Source organism: Notechis scutatus, chromosome 5, assembly GCF_049901735.1.
Source record: "Notechis scutatus isolate UNSWTSFEM ecotype Mainland chromosome 5, rNotScu1.2, whole genome shotgun sequence".
Lineage (NCBI taxonomy): Eukaryota > Metazoa > Chordata > Lepidosauria > Squamata > Elapidae > Notechis > Notechis scutatus.
This window is the reverse complement of record NC_142013.1, coordinates 50,329,632-50,351,079: the sequence shown is the minus strand read 5'-3', so window position 1 is coordinate 50,351,079 and position 21,448 is coordinate 50,329,632. Positions and strand designations below refer to the sequence as shown.

The 21,448-nt window shown below is 36.3% G+C and overlaps 2 protein-coding genes across 3 annotated transcripts in view; one reads left to right on the top strand and one right to left on the bottom strand.

The window, feature by feature from the left end:
• LTN1 (listerin E3 ubiquitin protein ligase 1) overlaps positions 1–12,770 on the top strand; it is a 35,417-nt gene extending 22,647 nt beyond the window's left edge. The window contains exons 17-30 of the mRNA XM_026664132.2: positions 903–1,062; positions 1,270–1,374; positions 1,947–2,089; positions 2,327–2,462; positions 3,301–3,442; positions 4,033–4,246; positions 4,446–4,683; positions 5,536–5,610; positions 6,592–6,778; positions 7,523–7,694; positions 9,185–9,405; positions 11,441–11,635; positions 11,981–12,148; positions 12,608–12,770. Coding sequence (XP_026519917.2) covers positions 903–1,062; positions 1,270–1,374; positions 1,947–2,089; positions 2,327–2,462; positions 3,301–3,442; positions 4,033–4,246; positions 4,446–4,683; positions 5,536–5,610; positions 6,592–6,778; positions 7,523–7,694; positions 9,185–9,405; positions 11,441–11,635; positions 11,981–12,148; positions 12,608–12,670 — 2,219 coding nt within the window. The 3' untranslated portion in view covers positions 12,671–12,770. The remainder of the gene's footprint in view (positions 1–902; positions 1,063–1,269; positions 1,375–1,946; positions 2,090–2,326; positions 2,463–3,300; positions 3,443–4,032; positions 4,247–4,445; positions 4,684–5,535; positions 5,611–6,591; positions 6,779–7,522; positions 7,695–9,184; positions 9,406–11,440; positions 11,636–11,980; positions 12,149–12,607) is intronic.
• Positions 12,771–13,682: 912 nt separating this feature from the next.
• HEMK2 (HemK methyltransferase 2, ETF1 glutamine and histone H4 lysine) lies at positions 13,683–18,696 on the bottom strand. Of its 2 annotated transcripts, none has more exons than XM_026664133.2 (6): positions 18,390–18,696; positions 17,115–17,201; positions 16,342–16,432; positions 15,528–15,611; positions 14,364–14,505; positions 13,683–13,867 (listed from the first exon to the last, which is right to left on the bottom strand). In XM_026664133.2, the coding sequence occupies exons 1-6, from the start codon at positions 18,518–18,520 to the stop codon at positions 13,761–13,763; spliced, it is 642 nt and encodes a 213-aa protein (XP_026519918.2). In that variant the 5' UTR covers positions 18,521–18,696; the 3' UTR covers positions 13,683–13,760. The 2 variants fall into 2 exon arrangements, with proteins under 2 accessions (XP_026519918.2, XP_026519919.2); XM_026664134.2 differs by having other exon boundaries at positions 14,469–14,505; positions 18,390–18,646.
• Between the last annotated feature and the right edge of the window lie 2,752 nt (positions 18,697–21,448).

Sequence of the window (21,448 nt, the reverse complement as noted above, 5' to 3'; positions counted from 1 at the left end):
ACTCAGCTGTGGGCCTATTGCTTTGCTTTTGGGACATGACAACAGTTCACTTCTAACTTACACAATTCAAAATATTTACAACCTGAATTGCATAGATTAGAAGTGAATAGTTTAGCGCAGTTTTAATATTTTTAAGGCTTTCTCCAATCTTTCTAAAAAGGTTGAGAAAGGCTACTCTATGCCATAAACTATTTATATTAGTTGAAATACCACTGTTAGCTCTCATTGTTGCCTCTCATTTTCAATTCTTTATTGAACATTAAAATTATAAATAATTTAATTATTATAACATTATTATAAAATTATTATAGATGAACTATAAACTGTTTTATAAATAATTAAAATAAACTTTCTTGTAAGTTTTTTAATGCACTATTATACATAATTTTTATTTAGTAAATTAGTAAACCAAATGTAAATCATACTATATAAATATACACACTATAGACATAGTGTTTTGTTATTTAATACAGGGGTCCCCAACCGCCGGTCCGCGGACCGGTACCGGGCCGCGGAACAAGCCTTACCGGGCCGCTGGTTGCTGGGCGCCGCCATCTTTTTGGTAAAAAAGCAATTTTTCGTCAAAAAGATGGCGAGCGCTTCGTGAGCTTTTCGGGTAGAAAGCCATTTCTACCCGAAAAAGCTCACGGGAGCGCTGCGCCGCCATTTTTGACGAAAAATCACTTCGTGACGTCACCGGAAGTGATTTTCGTCAAAAAGATGGCGGGCCCAGCTGACGCCGGAACCGGGCCGCGGCGCCCAGCTGACGCCGGAACCGGGCCGCGGCGTCGAAAAGGTTGGGGATCCCTGATTTAATAAATCTCTAAAGAGTTAAATAAGTGTATACATTTAACTAGTAACTGTTAAATTATAGAAATGAAAAATATTTTGTGTTTTTCTAGTTGTAGAACAGCTATATGCCTTACAGTGGATTGAAGAATTAGCAACCCCATCTGGTCTGCTACTTGAATTTCTTCATAATACTGAAGTAATGAAAATTTCACATGAAAATATCTATCTACTCAATAATATTTCCCATCTTTTACAAATATTGTTCAATAGGTAAGTATTGAAAGAAAAATATGTATTTCTCATAAGGCTTCTGTTAGAAATTATCTTGATTTTTTCAATATATCTATATATCTCTATCTATCTATCTATCTATCTATCTATCCTTTATATAAACAATTCTCACCTAAAATAAATGCAAATGATTTTATTGTACTCATATACAAGCCATGTTAAACAGAAATTTTGTATTCTTTGTAGATCAAAAGAGAATGGACGACTTTGGGCTTTAACAATGGCTAAATTGATAAATACAAAAAATTTTGAACCCTGTGAGATTAAAGCACTTTTTGATTCACCTGACAGGTATGATAGATAGTAAATTGGGACGGCGTGGGAACTACAATTTCTTGTCCCACTATTACAGTGATTAAATCAAGACAGGAAAAGCTGTACAGAATGTCTTCAATTGCAAACAGAGATGTTGTTGCCATTATCATTATTGGTCTCAATCAGAAGAACCTTTGTCCTTTTCGGTAGGGCTGTACTTGTGTATATGTGTGTTTTTATACACACACACACACACATACATAGGATAGTAATAGTTTTCTCTTGCATCTGAATCTTATATTAACTAATAGCTAACAGTAACACACACACACACACACACACACACACACACACACACACAAACCTTCAATTCTCTAATGGCCTTTAATATATCCTATATTATTAAAAATTTCTAACCCTAGATCCATGACTGTTTCAAATAAATGGTGCAGCTGTCCAAAATGTCTTACTTTTTTGAAGTTAGATATGTTTTGTTACTCGTAGAGTTCTGCATATAACACTCTCTGTCATCCTAATTTTTGTAATTTTTTTATCAATACAAAAACAATTTTATATTGATTCTCTTATTTTCTTTTTCCCATGAACAGCTTTTTCCCATTAACTGAAGGAAACCTGCATACACTTCAGAGTCTGTCTCCAGTTTTACCTGAGGAATATAAGGAAGAACTTGTGATTAGGTTCACAGCTAAACTGATGACATGTAATGGAACTGATCTCTTCGGTACTGAGGGTCAGTGTCTTAAATAATTTCTCCAATGCTACATTGAGTTGGAAGAGGAAGGATGTTTAGTGCATACAATCACATTATTATTTGCAATTGATAATAAGAAAACTATTTTAATGGATCTTGTTACTTTACTAGAATTGTCAGTATTGAGTTGATCACTAAACACATTTCTTTTTGTTTTCTTAATATACTCAAGGACATTTATTAACTTTTATTAAATTTATATTTCACACTATTCAGGAGCATTTGGATATCTTGGCATTTTAAATTCCTGCTTGAATACTAAAAATACTGATTACGGAGAAGTAATGGCTGGAATATTGAAGGTCATCATATCTTGGGGCAGTGATTATGAAGATAGTTTTCTTTTCAGCTGGTGAATTATTTATCTTATTTTTCAAAACAATTCATAGAATAACTAAAATAGGTTTGCTTGCATTATAATAGTCAAATTTTGTTTATTTCAATCTATGATTTTAGTCCAATAATTGCAAGCTTGTCTTTTTTATCAGCTTTGTCAAACTGGTCCTCTATAGATGTTCTAGCATTTAAATGCATTTTGTTTTAGAAGAGACATCATGTGTGTAACAGGAATAAGAGTGCATCTTAATACAATCTTATTGTTCACAGATTATAATGAATGTTACACTTTTAAAAAAACTTCTAGAATCAATTATTTCATTAAATAATGTATTCAGTTTCTTTTTTTATTGAAAGCTGCCATTGCGATACAAAGGAACTTAATTTCAATATATACTTTTGTGCTTTGAGAATGTTGGCTTTCACCAAAGAGAAATAGCTTAACATACTCCATAAGACAAGCTGAGCTGTCCATAAATCAAATACGTGTGGAGTTCTTGGTGCTCTCTAAGCTTGATTGTTTGCTTGTAGATATTTCATTACCCAACTTCATGGTTTTCTTGGCTTGGGTATTGAAACATCCTGCAAGCAAACAACTCAGCTCAGAGAGCATCAAGAATTCCACAGTGTAGTGCTGAGCTGCATATACTTTTTTCTATTGGAAATATGTTCTTGTTTTTTGCATTCAACAAACAGTTGTTTATTTTGAACTTTCTCACCTGAATGTTTTCTTTAGTAAACAGAATCCTGACAGAAGAAAAATTGGAGGTGTTGGTTTAATTGTAATACAAACACTTGTCTTGCCCTTTCATTTTAGTTTAGCTTCTAAACATTTTCTTAATATTTTGCCCCAGCAATTTACAAGAAACAAATCCACAGCTGCTTGGTTTAAATATAGAAATGATCCGTTTCATTTCTCTGTTGCTGAAGAAGCCTGTCTCCTTATTGGAGAATGAATGGGATTTTGTGATGTGCTCCATGCTAGCATGGTTAGAAGTAAGTAAAAAACATAAAAATAATGATATGGTTTCTGCATTTAAAGAATTTCACATTTCTTGTGGGAAAAACATCTCATTGTTTGAAAATGTAAAATATAATGAAAAAGCCAATGTAAATCAGTAAGTTTATTACATGATCAGTATTCTATGATTCTGGCTATAAAATGTTTAAGGTTTTTATGCAACTAAATTAACTCAGTATTGAAAATAATGTGGACTCAGTCTTGTTTCTGTATGCTTCTGTTTCGGCATGTACTCTGCAAACAGAACCATTCATTGTATCAATATATTCATGTCCTTAATTAAGGTGTGTTAGTCCTGTCTATACTAAATTAAAGTATGGATTAAAATATGGAATAGTAATTATTAAAATATAAGTGGCTAAAAGCGTATTTGTGTATATTGTTTAAAGAGTTATCTATTAACTGCTAGAATCTACTTTGGAGGAATTTGGAAATCATTTTGATTTGTTATAAAATGGTAGATTTTTTTAATGTATAGCTAAAAAGTTATATAACAAATATTACTTGATGTGACATGTTTTGAAATTTGCTATGAAAAAGAATAATTTAATTTAATTGTTTGCAGACAACCTGTGAAAACCCAGAAGTTTTTCCTGCCGCACAGGTACAAGTCTTTGCTTCTGTTAGCTGTGACCTGAGTGGTTCTCTGAGTGCCTACTTCCAGGCAGCAACTCCTGAAATTGTTGAAAAATTTCCAAAAAACCTCATGTCTGAATGGCAGGACTTCTTTTCGGAAGGCATTCATAGCTTGCTTCTGCCTCTCTTGGCAAAAATCACCAGTAAGTCTATGATGGACGGTAAATATACAAGACAGGCAATGTAGAGCCATAACATAAAAATACTTTGAAAGGCTATTTAACACTCCAGGAAAGTACGACTGGATATTATTTATGGCAATTTAGATGGAAATCATTCTTTATAATTGCTACTTGAATATTTGTTATAATAATTTCAGGCTGTGAATTACCTTTTATACAGGAAAAGAACAAGATGTAATGGAAACATCATTTCAGAATTCCATGTTAAAATCCTTGGGTAAAGCTTTAACGTATATATCAAAGGATCAGTTACTGAACCACAGGCTTCCTGCCAAATTTGTTGCTGGCCAGAAAACAAATCTCCCTGACAATCTACAGACTTTGTTAAATACTTTTTCTCCATTATTAATCTTCAGAGCTAGACCTGTTCAAATTACAGTGTACCACATGCTAAACAAGTAAGTTATTTCCAATTTCCTCAGAGCATGCTGTGATCTAGTTCCATTTTTAATTTTATCAGTATTAGGAAATACTTTAAAGCTAGGGAATATAGAAACACTATTCTTTACCATAATACAAAAATATGATACATTTTCTATATACTAATAATTTCTTAATCAACCCAAGCTTTGTTTCCAGTGGAAGATAACAGAAGTAGTGATTATAGCCTCAGGCCCATATAGTTCAGATTTTTATGAGCTGGATAGGGCAGTACAGTAAAGAGATATTTATTAATGTATTCTTTAGAGCTTCCTTTAATAATTTCTTCATGGATATGGCATGTATAAGAATCTCCTGGAGGAGGGAGCAAAATGAAAATAAACTTCTAGTTCATTGTATTGCAAAAGTACTCTGATTCATTGCTGTATTCCAGATATGTACAATATGAATCTTTTAGGCACCAGTGTGACTCAGTTAATCATCTTGGCCATTGGGTTCCTTGACCTGCATGACTTACTTTTCATTCAATAAGAATCTGGCGTTCTTCCAAGCCAAACATAAGCATCTAATCTAATATGTACCAGTGGATATATCTTTCTCTCTCATAGAAATCCCCATACCCCGGAATGTAAATAGTATCTAAAATGACTGGTGAATTGGTAGTTTGTGACTGGCCATGTCCACCAAGGCAGCTATTTAATAAAAAACCAAGTCTGTTACTGTAGCGTTTTAATGACTGGGTCTATCATATACTAAAAATTAATGTTTTAATATGATGTCATTTTATTATGATTACTTCTCAAAGTCATAAATATTTATGCTATAAAAATATAAATAGGTTCTTCTCATTTCTTTATTTGATATTCTAGGTTAATGTCTGATTTACCTAAATTTGACAATGTGGATCTCAGGTCCTATGGTGATGAAGAAGAGGAACTATTACTGTATGTTTCATTTTATATTTACAATGATTTGTAGACTTGCTTGTCTGCGTGACTTTGGGCCAGTTACTCTCTCTCAGCCCAACCCACTCATAGGGTTATTGTTGTGGGGAAAATAGGAGAAGGAAGGTGTGTTGGATATGTTCACTACCTTGAGTTATTTGTCAAAATAATAAAAATGAGACATACTTAGTTTCAACCATTTGCTATTTTTGCCACAGTGTAACAGTGCTTTTTTTGAAGAAACAAAAGTAGGATAGTTTTTTTTTAATATCAGAGGTTAGAAATCAATGTAGTAGGGTAAAACAAATAGTATTTTAGCAATGTTGAGATTTATATATAGGAAAAACCATAACATTAAACATTTTGTAAATGAAGATTTTTGTGTAAATATGTTAAATTTGTGTTACCAAATTCCAGTATTGACCATGAACTTAAGTTTCTGAACATGAATTTAAATTAAATTGAGATTTTTTGAAGATTAACTCTACTTAGTTTATGTATTAAAAAGGTATGCAATAATGAAGAGTTTGATTACTTAAGTTTTAAGAGTCCTAGCTCTCTTTTTCTTTAGGTTGGAGGAAATTATGGCCGTTACTCATGGTCACTAGAGACAAGAGAAAAAAAAAATCTATTTTAGTTGGAAAGAGGTATCAGATAGAAAAAGTCTTCCTCAAACTAATGCATTTTGGAGCTTCCTGTTGGATATTTGCACACTGTGCTATGGAGGAAGAGATATGAGCTTTTAAACTCATAAATGAAAAACTATGCGTGATAATTATATAATTATGGATGCCATGGATGACCAAGAATTGAAAAGAATACTATATTATGAAAGTTACTCATACTATTGCTTAATCTATTTTAAGCAATAAGGCTCTCTTAAGGTGTGTGTGTGTGGTGTGTGTGTGTGTGTGTGTGTATGTGTGTGTAGAAAATAGATTGCTCTTTTTCTACACACAGTATTTCATCCTTTTATTTTAGGTCCCCACCAGCAGCACTTATGACTGTTCTTACCACTCAGGAAGATTTACTAGAAAAGATCCTAGAATGCATCCCAGTTGGAGAATTTGCAGAAATTCAGCCAATGAGTATTGAGTTTTGCATTATTTTAGGGTATCTTCTTACCTGGAAATTAATTCTGTCTTTCTTCAAAGGAGCTTCTTCCCAGGTAAATTATTTATTTTCCATCCACCACCCTATGAACCCTTCAGGTAACAAGTCAGTTCAGTTAAAGTGCTGATCTGTGTACATAAGCATTTTACTATTAGCAATAGAAATAAATTCATTGCAGGTTGTTTGATCAGGAATTAGGAACTAGGAACTTAAAATCGAAAGTATTCTCATCTGCCTATAAGAACACGGAAAAAAATATTCCACACCTAGCAATAGGAAAGCAATATTGAGCTGCTGGGGCTATTTTTATTATTGTTGTTAATAATGAAATGTAAACTGTTTGGTTGACAAATAAGATGAAATAAAAATAAATTTTGTTAGGCAAATTTTAAAGTAAGATTTGATAGTCATTCGGTCTTTGCCTGTAAACATGATGCATAATCTCAGGTTGCTTAGAGGATATAAGGATATGTTGGTATAATATTACGTGGATGTACCGTTTATCCATCATCTGTTCTCATGCTATTACCTGACAATTTTATCCCTGCTACCAATGGTCTCTAGTACCAGTGGTGCTTTTTGTATGGGCCTTTCCACAGGGGCCACAAGGGCTCACTAGATGCTGAGAGTAGAAATCAAAGAAAATGAAAACATACTTTTAAATGAACCTTTCTCTATTCCATTTACTTCATGGTCTGTTGATGCAGATGCTTTAGGGGCATTTTACAGAAAGAGTTCTTATTTTATTATAACGTTTCATAATTCATGGGAATTATTTTACATGTTACTTTTCCTCCAGCTTCGAGCTCTTTATTCACAGTACCTTCGAAGAACTAAGAGTTTGAATAAACTATTATATCACTTGTTCAGGCTTATGCCAGAAAACCCAACTTTTCCTGGATCAACATCAGAACTTTCAAATAAAGATATAAAAACATATTTTACTGAAGAGCTTGATTTAGACATCAAAGGCAAGTCAAAATATCCTTAATTTTTCTGCATTTCATTATTTAAGAGATTTTTTTTGGTTAGGACTCCTCTAGGGTAGTCATTGTCCTCTAAAATATTGCCCTATTTTCAGGTGGTTTAATGGCAGAACAAATGTCTCCTAAATATCCTTGTTATATTGCAGTAATACATGTACAATCAGCGCAAAATGGATGGCACTCTTTGCTGAATAGGTCCCAGTTAAAGCTCAAGAAATTTTGGTTAATTCAAAATGTGCGTTCTCTCCGACTTGCCAATCCTTGCAGTGTTCTCATAGATTTTTTTCCCCTTTGAAATTCCAAGCCAAAAGAATTTGCATGCTTCTATATGGTCACCATCCCATGTTAATAGAAATCTGGGATGATTGCCCACAAGTTTTTTCCTTTTAGTGGCCAATGGAGAGGAAAAATAAGATAAACAAGTAGCCAAAACTATCAGTGAATGATTGTGAGGCATTTCACTGTCTCTAACGTAGGAAGAAGCCAGAGTTCTTAAATTTGTGCAGTAACAGGGTAATGCCTCTAAACCTGTTGGAGTTCCCAGAATTCCTGGTCAGCATGGCCATGGGGTGGGGATGGGAATACCATTTTGAGAAAAGAGCAAGAGTTTTCTCTCATGTAATAGATTTGACATATAGGCAGCTTGGAATTGGAATAATTTTGAAAGCTATCCTTAGTTTAGAACAGTGATGGCGAACCTTTTTGTTGTGGTGTGCTGAAATCATGCGCGCGCCGGCACCCACAATGCAATGTTGCCCCTGCATGTGCACGCAACACCCCCGCCCCCTTGCGCTGTGCATGTGCACATCTCCTAGCTGAGTTTTGGCCCATTTGAGGCCATTTTCGTCTTCCCGGAGGCTCAAGGTACCGGAAATGCCCATTTGCAGCCTCTGGAAGGCCTCTGGAGCCCGAGGAAGGCTGTTTTCGCCCTTCCAGAGGCCCAAGGGAAGCCTCTGCAGCCTCAGGAGGCCAAAAATGGGCCGTTTGGGCACTTCCGGTATTTCCAGAAGTCCAGTTTTTTGGCCTCCAGAGGCTGCAGAGACTTCCCTCGAGCCTCCAGAAGGGCAAAAACAGCCTTTCCTGAGCTCCAGAGGCTGAAAACAGGCACTTCCGTTATTTCCAGAAGGCCCATTTTTCGGCCACCCAAGGCTGCAGAGGCTTTCCTCGAGCCTCTGGAAAAGCGAAAACAACCTCAAAGAGGCCGAAAATCAGCTGGGAGGCGCGTCCATGCACAGGTAAGTTTGGCCGGGGCTCGCATGCCCGCACAAATGGCTCTGCGTGCCACCTGTGGCACGTGTGCCATAGGTTCACCATCACAGGCTTAGAATAAGCCCTAGCCAATTGAGTAATTCAAGTAAGAATGTATACTATTTTACTCACATTACTAAGAAATGGAAATACTATAATTGAAAGCATGAAACTCCAACACTTTTTAAACTGGCTTTATTTCTATATTTTTTCCATTTTTTCTATAGATACACTAGCAATGTCCTCACATATTCCACATTTGGCTTGCACTGTCTATTGCATGACCTTAAAAGATCTGCCAGCTATGGTTCGTCTTTGGTGGAACAGCTGTGAGAAACGAGTCTTCAACATTGTAGATAAATTTACAAGCAAATATGTTAGTGGCATACTGTCCTCCCAAGAAATATCTTCTGTACAGAGCAGTACCCAGTTGTTTAATGGCATGACGGTTTGTATCATTATCTTTTTATTATCTCACTGTCTGTATGTGCATTTCATGGTGTACTTTATTAAATACAGTAATGCATGTTTATAATAGTATAGCATAGTGAACATCTTTCCACCTAAAGATGTTCAAACTGGGTTAAGTAAGGCTGAATTAATATTAATAGTCAGATGTTACTTTCCATTCCACAATACAGATAGTCTTCAACTTACAACAGTTCATTTAGTGACCATTCAGTTACAACAGCACTGAAAAAAGTGACTTGTGATCATTTTTCACACTTAATATCGTTGCACCCTCTTCATGGTCACATGATCAAAATGGCAGCTGGGTTACATTGATCCCCCTTTGTAACTTCTGACAAGCAAAGCCAGATTCATTTAACAATGGTGTTACTAACTTAACTGCAGTGATTCACTTAACAACTGTGGCATGAAAAGGCATAAATGGGGGAAAATTCACTTAACAAATGTTTCACTTAGTAACAAAAATTTTGGGCTCAATTGTGGTCATATGTCGTGGACTACTTGTATCCACTATTCAATATTTTAATTAATAATCTAAGTCTACCATTAGGCTGCTTAGAATACAAATCTATACAAATGATCAAGTCTAACATATTAATCTTACATTCACAAGATAGAAGATGCTTAGATACTTATATTGAAGAGCTTTTAAAAACAGAATGGATTCTGTGTTGTTATGAATGAGCTTAATTTTTCTGTGAAGAAAAATCAGCATAATTCATATGCTTGGTAATCATAACTTACATTTCTTACAAGTAAACTAATCAACTTTTTTGCTTTATTTTAATTGCATCTAAAGATTTAATAGAATACATATGAAATAATCCCAAATACTGTAGGTACATGTGGAATTGTCACCTTGAATTTATTTCTACAAGAAAAGCCATTATTTGAGGAAGAGGCACTACCCAACAATAACTAGGTTTTTGCATATATTCTAAGGCAGGGATCCCCCAACCTGTGGGCTGCAGATCAGTATCTGTCTGTGACCTGTTAGGAAAATGGCCGCACAGCTGGAGGTGAGTGGCAGGCAAGCAAAACTGCATGGATCTAGGTTGCCCCCTCCCCCCCCTGAAAAATTGTCTTCCACAAAACTGGTCCCAACAAGATTGGGGACTGCTGTTCTAAGGCATTTTTAATTTAGTAATGTAAACAACTTAGGAACTTATTGGAACAGAAATGCTTCATGGAAGAATGCTTAGCTTGCAGATCGATCTGCATTGTTTTGAGAGCAGCCCTAAGATCACCTCCGTGCCAGTGCTTCCAATCAACTCAGAAAACAGTTGTTTTTCATTGTTGCTTAAACATAAAATTTGAAAACAAAAATCACGTAGTTTATCCTCATTTAATAACCATTTATCCAGGAACTCTTCAAAGTTACAACATTGAATGAATGGTAAATATGACTATTCCTTGGAATTACAGCCATTGCATGGCCTTGCGGTCATATGATCAATTTTTGGTCACTTGGCAGCACACTTTATGACCGCAGTGTATATTTAAACTCCCCTCCCTTCTATCTCTGGCCTTTTAGTGGTGCTGCACTCCCACCTGTCCTGTCACCTTTGCCTCCCACTGCTGACAAGGCACGCCGGTCAGTGCAGGTGTTGGGTCTTGCATGGCCTCCATGAAGCTTTGTTAAGGTCTCAGGAAGGCAACACAAAGATTAACAACTGCCTCAGCTGGCCAGAAGGAAAATAGTAAAAGTCAGTGGCAGGGGTAGCGGGGTAGTAGAGTGCAGGGCAACCAAAAGGATAGAGATGGGACGGGAGATAGATGGAGTTGAAATGGAGGTCAGACAGGCGGGAAAAATGTGTGATCCTTGTCTAACTAGTTCAACTGGAACTACCATCACTAAATGGCAGGATCATGTGATGATTCACCTAATGACTGCTTTGCTTAGGTGATGGAAATTTCTGTCCCAATTAGGTTTGTTATGCTATATCTTGAAAGTAAACAATAGGATCAAAACATTGTTGCTATAATAAATGATCACATTTTTGTTTTTACAGGTAAAAGCTCGATCTGCCACTCGAGAAGTCATTGCTACTTACTCAGTTGATGATATATTCATTGAATTGATTATACAGCTTCCCCCAAATTATCCTTTGGGCTCCATAGCTGTAGAGAGTGGGAAAAGGGTTGGTGTAGCAGTTCAGCAATGGCGCAATTGGATGCTACAGCTTAGCACTTATCTCACTCATCAGGTACTTTTTCATATACAGTCTTGACTTTGGTCATATGAATTAGATCTGCTCTAAAAAGAGGTACCTGAACTACTTGAAAGGTAAAAAAAATTGTCTAGGACTCATAATGGTACTTGTTGGGCAGTTTATAAAGCAGCAGCATTCTTCCCAGATCACATAACTGATCTCCAGTGCTGCAACAGTATCCCAGGAAAGTATATAGTCGGTCAAACTGATTATTCAGCACATCAACACCTAAAGACCTTACAGTATATATTATACACTGCATTATATTACATGCATTTGTAGGAAATTGTAAAAGATGGTGATATTGCACAAAGCTGAAATGCATTATTTTCCCAACAGAATGGAAGCATTATGGAAGGGCTAGCATTGTGGAAAAACAATGTGGACAAACGATTTGAGGGCGTTGAAGACTGCATGATCTGTTTCTCAGTCATACATGGTTCCAACTACTCCCTCCCCAAAAAAGCTTGCAGAACATGCAAGAAAAAGTTCCATTCAGCCTGCCTGGTAAGTATCTTGACTAGTCATATTTCTGTAGGAAAACAAGCTTGAAATGTATATGGCTTTAATGCTACTAATAGTCCTATGAACATTTATATAAATAGCTCAAGAAAATATTTTATTGCTAATTTTGTAAAGGGAGCTCTTTAGCAAATTATGGGAATCTTTAACCTGAAATGATTTGCTGTTTTCAGGGGGGCAATAAAAGTTTTTATTTTTCAGGGTTTTCTATGCCTTCAATGTAAACCAGAGCTTAAAGGAAACTGGCTTGTGAAAGAGTATACTCTTTCATAGTATTGTTAGCTACGAGGCTGTTCCATGAAAATACTTCATTACAAATAGGCTCTTAATATTTCTCTTTAGAGATCATTTAAATATGCCATATTCAATCTTGACTGGCTAGTGTTTAATTGGGAATAGTAAATGCTGGAGTATTTTTAATATTTGCTTTCTGAATCCCTCTAGTACAAATGGTTTACATCTAGCAACAAGTCCACTTGCCCTCTTTGCCGAGAGACTTTCTTCTGATGTACCTCCTTTTTCTGCTTCAAGCGAGCCTAAAACCATCATCCTTGGACTGAGCAGTAAAACCTTAATTTTTTCCCTTTCAATAAAAAGTTCAAACTGATTGATCATGTCTTGGTATTGCTCACTATCTTTGCATTAATAATATTCAGATGTGAAAAGTAGAAATGGGTGACATGTAACAGTTTTTGACCAGTTGGCTATTACGTATTATATCCTGTCTTATATAAGCCCTGTTAAGGTTGAAAGATTTTTAGCAGCATGAAGAGCAATTTAACTGTTTGCTCAATTAGAGATCATGATTAGAATTGGTATTAAAGGTTTAAAATGAGAGGGGTAGACACACACTTGAGATACTCACATATGCATCTGTGGTACTGGTTCTTAAACTGTATATTGGATTTGAGGTATTGGCAAACTATATTGTGAGCCAGCTAGTGCAGCTTATAGCAGTTACTAGTACTGTAGTAGGGACTAGTGGTGTGCAAAAGATTCTGAATTTAAGCATTCAAGTTTAAAACATCTGTTCCAACCATATTTTAAGTGTTTTGACTAATAATATTCTATATCTGAAACAGTTATTATGAAATTGAAATAATGACTTCAAACTTGAAACAGTTGTTTTTACTTAAACTATTGCCTTGCAGGTACTTGTTCTTATTTCTACCAAGTCAATGTGAAATATCAATAAGTATTTTATAAACTTGGAACATTTCTCAAACATTGAAAAAGCTATTTCAAGCTTGAAACGGGGCTACTTTAACTTTGCAACCCCTGAACTCAGAATATGCAATAGAAACAAGAGAATGAATTCCATGCTAAGTTCATTATTCAAATAAAAAGAAGCAACTTGGAACAACAGCCATAATCTCGCTTCTAAGTACTTGTATGATAGGATTGTAACAATGTTTATGCAGTATTTTACTTTCCACTTTTATAAATTTGTCAAAATTTTGATTTTACACATATGGAAATATGCATATTTTTAAAATTAAGATAATATACTAATGTGTGCTAGTTTTCAGCAGTTAGAATTTAATCTTAATTAATCAAAGATAGCATTTTAAAACAAAGATTCCTCCAGAAGCCAGCTTCAGGATTTGTAGAATTTCAGTACTGAGAGATACTCCCTTCCTGCTTGTCTGGAAATTACTTTATTGCCATTTAAACCACATTCCTGCAATATTTTAATAATTTCATCTGCAATTTAAAACAAGAGATTATCATTCAGTTTTGAAATAACTTACTTTACTGCTAACCTAACTAAATCTTGGAGAAAAAAAATGACAGTGCACTGGAGCTATTTCCATGTATATTATTTCTATATAATAAAAAAGAAAGTCTATTTCTTTAGATCCCAATATCTTGTAATGGCTACAACCCTGTGCATTCAGTGCAGGTTAAACAAGTTAATCTGCCCAATGTATGAATGCCAGAAAAACAGTCCCTGTGCTTCATTTCATTTTCTTTATAATTTGTCTCTACATTTGAAAGAGCATCTATATTCTTTTGTTGATGGTGTTTAATAGCAACATGGTAATACAGATACTAGTGTAACAAACCTCAGCCTGCACCTACCACAATCAAATTTGAAATACAATTTTTACCCAGGACTCAAAAGATTTGACATAACTATTAAAAAGTATTTTGCAAGACAATCAACCACCACATTTAAGAAGAAATTGAGATGTGCTACCTGGATTATTTTCTTTAATTGTAACTAAATAAAACAATCCTCTTGCCGATAGTAAGTCTGACACAAGTGGAAAGAGTCTATCCATAACCTCTCTGCCATTTTTACCTCCAGCCCAGGCTGCCTCAATTCCATGAGTTTGTATCTAGAACAAATAAAATATGGAAAATTGAACTGAAAGGCTGTTATATAGAAGGCACAGTAGACTTGTTCAAAGTTATTTCAGAAGACAGGGCAAGGAAGAAGAATAATGCATATTTCTATTGGACATTAAGCATGTTTAAGAATTGTTCTGCAGTTCTTGTTCTGTATTTCTTGAGAAATGGTAGATTCTTCTTCAGCTGTTAGATGCTGCAATAGTGGATTTCTTCAATGGACAGGGAGCCAAAGTATATCTCCAAGATATAGTCAATGATCATATTCTATGCTTCTATGGAATTGGGGTTAAGATACAAATATAAAGAGAAGATGTAGAAACAAGCAAAAGCATAAGTGAAGGATGATAATGTTCTATGTATAAGTAGTGATTTAGAAATACAAAAGCTGGGGTATGAAAAAATCAATTTCCAACTAATTGATTGTTTTCAATACTAGTGATACTTTACAATACTACCATGTTTCCCCCCAAAATAAGACCCTGTCTTATATTCTTTTTGCCACCAAAAAAGGCACGTCTTTTTTTTTTTTGGGGGGTGGGGTGTTTCCACTGACTCACCTCACTTGCAGGCGTTATCAGAGGCCTTCAGGAACTTCCTCAGCCAGCAAGGAAAACCAGGCTTTCCTGAAGGCCTCTGCAGCCGATAACAGATAACTGTTATCGGCTACAAAGGCCTTTAGGAAAGCCTTCCAGCTACAGAAAAAATGGGACGAGGTATGGGAGGCCTAGTTGCAACTATCCGAGGTAAGTAGTAGGGCAGCTCCACCCCCCCATCCCCTCCCTAGTTTAATTTTTATCTGTGTACCCTGGACTGGATGAGTCTTAATTAGGGCTTATTTTGGGGGTAGGGCTTTATTGGACACGTGTGTAGAAATCAAGCTAAGACTTTCTTTTGGAATAGGTCATATTTTTGGGGAAACAGTAGTGATACTTTACAATACTAGTGATACTTTACAGAAGCTGTACATTATTACAGTTGGTGATTGTTCTTAAATCTCATATGATCATACCTCAGCAGAAGGGGTTACCACATAAGGTGGGTTAAATAACAGCAAATCAACTTTTCCATGTAATCGTGGCAACAATCCTGTTACCTAAACATAAATAAAAACATTAGCATTTATGTAATGCATATGATTTTGCAGGTTTACTACAAAAGATATTGAAAGATACAGGTTCCTTCTTACAGATGCATAATCTAATTCAAAGAAGAAACAAGGAGGAAAGTGAAAAGCAGGTATTGGAGAGATTTTATCAAGCATATAATTTTTTTCCAAACATATGAAATCTAATGCAAGCTAATATTCCCATATCACTTATCTACCAGTGCTTATTCCAGGAAAACTACAATATTAAAAATATATCTATTCGGTACCAGCTTTCTGGTCTTTAAATTTCATATAATTAAAAGTATGATGCAGCCTAAAAAATCGGTTTATCATACATTATATAATGGATAAAGAAGCCTGCATGCAACAACTTTTCTCTATCATTCACATGCTTTAGATAGCTAAGATATTTGTCACTAAAACTTCTATGTTTTTGCTAGTCACTCATTCTGCACCCAAGCTAGAATACACTGAGGTACCAAGCACCACTAACATGAGTCAAACTAATCATTTGAAAACATATCACAGCAGGGTAGATCACAACCTGTATCATGAAATCAGCTGACTGGTACATAGGCAAGCAGAAGAGCTCCATTACTTCTAGACATTCATGTTATAATAACCATTCTTATCCTAAAATTTAACATAAACTATGTTTGAATATTAGTAACATTTTAAAATTTGCTGACCAAAACAATTATAATGTATGTCTTACCAGGTCAGTAATTACTGGCTGAATGTGAACATTGTTTTCTCTAGCTGTCTCTGCAGTGCATAGACCAGCTGCAGGGTTGATATCAGTACACCTGTATACACAAGAGTACATTTTAGTAAACAGAAGCTATCTTTGGTTACCTTAGAAAACAATTGGTCAGATGTAATTTAGATCAGATATTTGATTGTACTGCCATCTTGATTTTTCTGATGCCTTCCAGAGATATCCCTGGTTTCATGAAATACTTATGTCCTTGGTTAAAAACCACTTGTTCAGTGATCAAGGGGCGTGGTTTTGTGTTGCCTTGTTTGCGCGTTCCGGTTTCTGGCATGCTGCGGACCAGTGCTGGACTGGGGTTGATTTACAACAGCACTAAGCAAATTGGAATTATGACTGATTCTCAAAGTTTCAGCCATCTGCAAACTTGTAAATCTTGATTCAGTGTAATGTCTTTTATGTGTTGTACCTTAAATGTACACATTAAAGCAGGTAAATATTGGTTTCTAAAACAATAGTAAAATACAAGCAGTTCTGAACTGAGACATTTTGTAGAACTGTCAGATACACTATTTAACACCAAATTTTATTTTTTATCTAATTTTTTTTACTGAGTGAAGCATTATACCATTGACATAATCCAAATTTACATGTAATAATAGTTTATATTCACATTCCAAAGACTATGCTGAATTATTTAACTAACAAAAATATGCATCAGAAACACCCTATTTCTTGCTTATCTTATATAACTCAAATGGTGTATAAATACTCACATGTAAAATGCTTTGGATCCAACAACTGAAGCTAAAAAACTTGAAACTACTCCAGATCCAGATCCTACTTCAAGGCATATATCAATGCTAAACAAATGCAAAAATAATAGTTCAGAGATTAAAATGAGCCTTACAATGTTACATACAAAACGTACATGGTTTAATGTATACATTTTTGAGCTATCAGTTTTCAAATTAAAAACTAGATCCAGCAGTCAATGAGTAATGTCAGCCTATAAATTTAATAAATGTACTTTGTAACTATAAATAAGATCCAATCTGGGTCAGTCAACCTCTGGTCCTGGTGACTGACCCAGACTGGATTTTGCAACATTATTCTGGGACTTGTATATTTGCCTTCATTTGTAAAAAAAAAATCATTGTCATAATTGTAATTTAAATCAATTATATTTGTATGCTTCCCAGAGCTGTTCAGTATTGGGTTGCATCCAACTTTAATAAATTATTGCTATTATTACTATTATTCAACTCTGCTGATTTCTCAGACTGATAAATTCTACTTGCAATGCTATTTTACACCCAAGTCTAGAGGCTTTATAGATTTTATTCTATTCATGTCTGGATTTTACTTGTACATTAATATTCCAGAGATGCTTATTTGCTTTATTCTTAGTCACTGGAGCTAGGTGTAATTCTAGTAATATCAAGCAGGGTTTTTTTTGAGGGGGGGTGGTGGTTGGTGGTGAATACACACACATAACTTTTCTTTATACAAGTTTTTCTGAACTTTTTCCAGCAAAAAATATTTTCTGGCAATGGATGCAATAATGGCCAAACAATTCTTCTGCAACAGAACATAATATGTACATGGTATTTGCAGCATATTGCTTTGGAAAATTGATACAGATAACAGGCCACAAGTTAAGTTTCCAGAAAGTTTATACATTATGGTGAGTTGTATGATGTTATTTAACAGATTACAAAAAGATGAAACCTCCTTTGAAGTGAATTGGATTCCATATACTTCTTGCCACTGTCTTTGTCCACAAGGGTCTTTCCCCATCTCCACTTCAAGCCCTGCCTTTTCCTGTCGGTTTCCCTGTCAAATATTAACTCTGACGAACCCTACTTAAGTTTTTCAAGACTAAGATCAGTCAATGATAACTGGGTGATCTGTTTACTCTTTTAATCCTCTCATATATGATGGGTACCAGTCGACTATGTAAATTGCAATGCGTAGCAATGTTTCCTACGGTGCCCTTGCCAAGCCCGCCCGTCCTCAGTCCGCCGATCGTCCGCCGATCGCCGCCTCACCCGGCGCTTCTCAGAGCCTCGGCATCCCGCTCGAGGGCGTCGAGCAGCAAGAAGGTGTCTTCGGCGGGCTCATACACAGCACTGAAGGGACCCTCCGGACCCACGTGCTGGTGCCGCGGGGTTGGGATCATCGCCGCCGCGGTCCTTCTCCCGGCCACGAAGGTGAGCCTGAAGCAGCCATAGACCTGCAATAATAATAATAATTTAAAAAAAATGATCTATTCCCAACTTAGCGAATCGCACGCCTCGCTTTCAAAGAAGGGCAAGAGAAACAAGGAAAGCCTTCGCTCCTTTCACGCCTGCGCTTGGTCAGAAATACCCAATGGTCGAGGCAGAGACACTTAAAGCCCGCCCCTTCCAAGGAACAGCAGCCACCGATTCGTCGGTCTTAAAGATGGAAAGGTCGCGTGCAATTAGTATCTGCTTGTTCAAGGCTTAACCCTTGAGGGAGGGTCATTTGCCTGTTGTGTAGCAGGTTTATTTGTTTTTATTTACTTATATGCCATTTTTATTATTTTTTATAAATGACTCAAGCTGGCAAACATACCAACAACACAATTTCAATTCTATTATACTGTTAGAGCAGTCTACACAACAATACCAAATAAAGGAGAGTGTGCAATATCCTTCATTTCACATGATAGTAAAATAATACTTAGGATCACCCTAATATGAATTAAACGTCACATAGAAAACAAGATGTCAACAGCTGTTCAAAAAAAAGATGAAACATTATTGCTGATGCACACTAGATAATTGAGAGAAATTCACTGCAGATTAGTACTTAGTAAGATTTATTTTATGTAGCCCGTCCCTCTACCAAACAACTCCCCTCATGGGGCATGATATTCCAGAGCCACAGCAAAAAAGGTTCTCCTCAACCTTGCCAGTCACGATTTCTTAGCCAGTACCTCTTTTGTCGGAATAAGTGGGCAGACAATCCCATTGGGGTGAGACAGTTCCTCAGGTAACCTGGGGGCATCCTGTATAAGGTTTTAAAGATAATAACCAACACCTTGAATTGTACTCCAAACTAGCAACCAGTGCAGTTAGTGCAACATGGCTCACCCTAGGAGCCCTGAGACTGTTTGTGCTGCTGCATTTTGTGCAAGCTATAGCTTGCAAATGCTCCTCAAGGGTAGTCCCATGTAGAGTGCATTGCAGTAACCCAAGCACAAGATGATCAGGGCATGAGTGACTGAGCACCTCACGATCTAGGAAACAGCATAACTGGCACACAATCTACAGTTGTGCAAAAGCCCTCCTAACCACAACTGTTGTTGACTGTTCTTCAAGCAGGAGTTGTGAGTCTAGGAGGACTCACAAATTGTGCACCGGGTCTGTCTGGGGCACTGCTATCCCATCCACAACTAAAGATGTTAAACTCCTGGATCCAAAAGCTCTACGTACCCAGAGCCACTCAGGATAGTAGTGAATTTCTTGGAAAAGTTATTCAGATGCCATGATGTGACTGTATTTACAAAGATCAAAATCCTCTAAGCAACAGTGTCATCTGTGAAATTGTATGGAAGTAAAAGCTGAGTTTGGAAAAGCAAGATAGAAGGAATATTGACACTTTTGGAATTTTGTTGTGGGAGAAGACACCTGAGAATATAAAATTATTTTATTTTGTTCACATTTATCAAATTGCATCTTCCTTGAGAAGTCTATAATGCTGGAGAAGAGAAGTTACCATCAGCAGCAAGATGGATGGACCAATTACATTTTTGATGGGTGCACCATTGGGAGACCCGAAGTAGTGGTTGCAGTAGCAGATCATCCTGGAGAAAGTTTATCTGTGTAGTTGCTAACAGTCAACACTGTCAATGTATGCCATCTATATTTTGTATGTCTCTAGATATACAGTATGTAAAAAGGAGAAGTGCAGAATAAAATGAAGCAGTACAGGTAGTCCTCAACTTATGACCACAATTGAGTCCAAAATTCCTGTTGTTTAGTGAGACATTTGTTAAGTGAGTTTTGTTCCATTTTACAACCTTTCTTGTCTCTGTTGTTAAGTGAATTGCTGCAGTTGATAAGTTAGTAACCCAGTTGTTGAGTGAATCTGGCTTCCCCATTGACTTTGCTTATCAGAAGTTTGCAAAAGCTGATCACATGACCCTGGAACACTGCCACTGTCATAAATATGAACCAGTTGCCAAGCATCTAAATTTTGATCACTTGACCATAGGGATGCTGCAAAGGTTGTAACTGAAAAAAAGGCCATAAGTCACATTTTTCACTGCAGTTATAACTTTGAATGCTCACTAAATGAACTCTTGTAAGTTGAGGACTATCTGTATTTGTGTCAGATCTGTCTATCTGCCATTCTTCAGTGGATGAAGGGGGGATTTGATTTGATACATTTAGTTATTTTTCCTCTCTATGTATCCTAGGTATCCTATTTCTTGTCTTGTCTTTTGCATAACCTTTTACCCAGGGGTGGGTTTCTACCGGTTCTGTCCACCTCTGTAGAACCGGTAGCTCTGAAAAGCAGCAGACATAGAACCGGTTCTGTTGTATATAGCCATTTGCATACTCGTAATACAACGATTGGACAATCACTGCCGCCTAGCAATTGGTGTTTAACAACGAACGATGATTGGCCGCCTAAACGGCGGGAGGTTTAAAATGATGCCATTGGTTGTGAGCCGCGAACAGCCACTATAAAAGAGGATGCCACGGCTCGAGTTTACCTGAAGTTACTGACAGTTAATAAAGAGCTGAATTCAACTCCGGTCTTGAGTCTGCTTTGTTCTGGCGATAGAACAGGTTCTATGTCTGCTGATGTTTTTGCCCACCTGCCCACCCGGGCTCTTACCTGATCTTTATTTCCTGATTTTTCAACTTCAGCTGCCAAACGAGCCGTAGCTGCAGTTAAAAAAACAAGAAAAGAGGGCTGTTTCAAAGGCTGCTGCTTCCGTGCTAATGACGTGCTAATGATGATTTATGACGATTTACAGGCGCGCAGCTCACAGCAGGCAGGGAAGCTCATAAATCCCGAACCGGTAGTTAACCCTTTTGTATCCCACCCCTGCTTTTACCTGATTTATAACCAT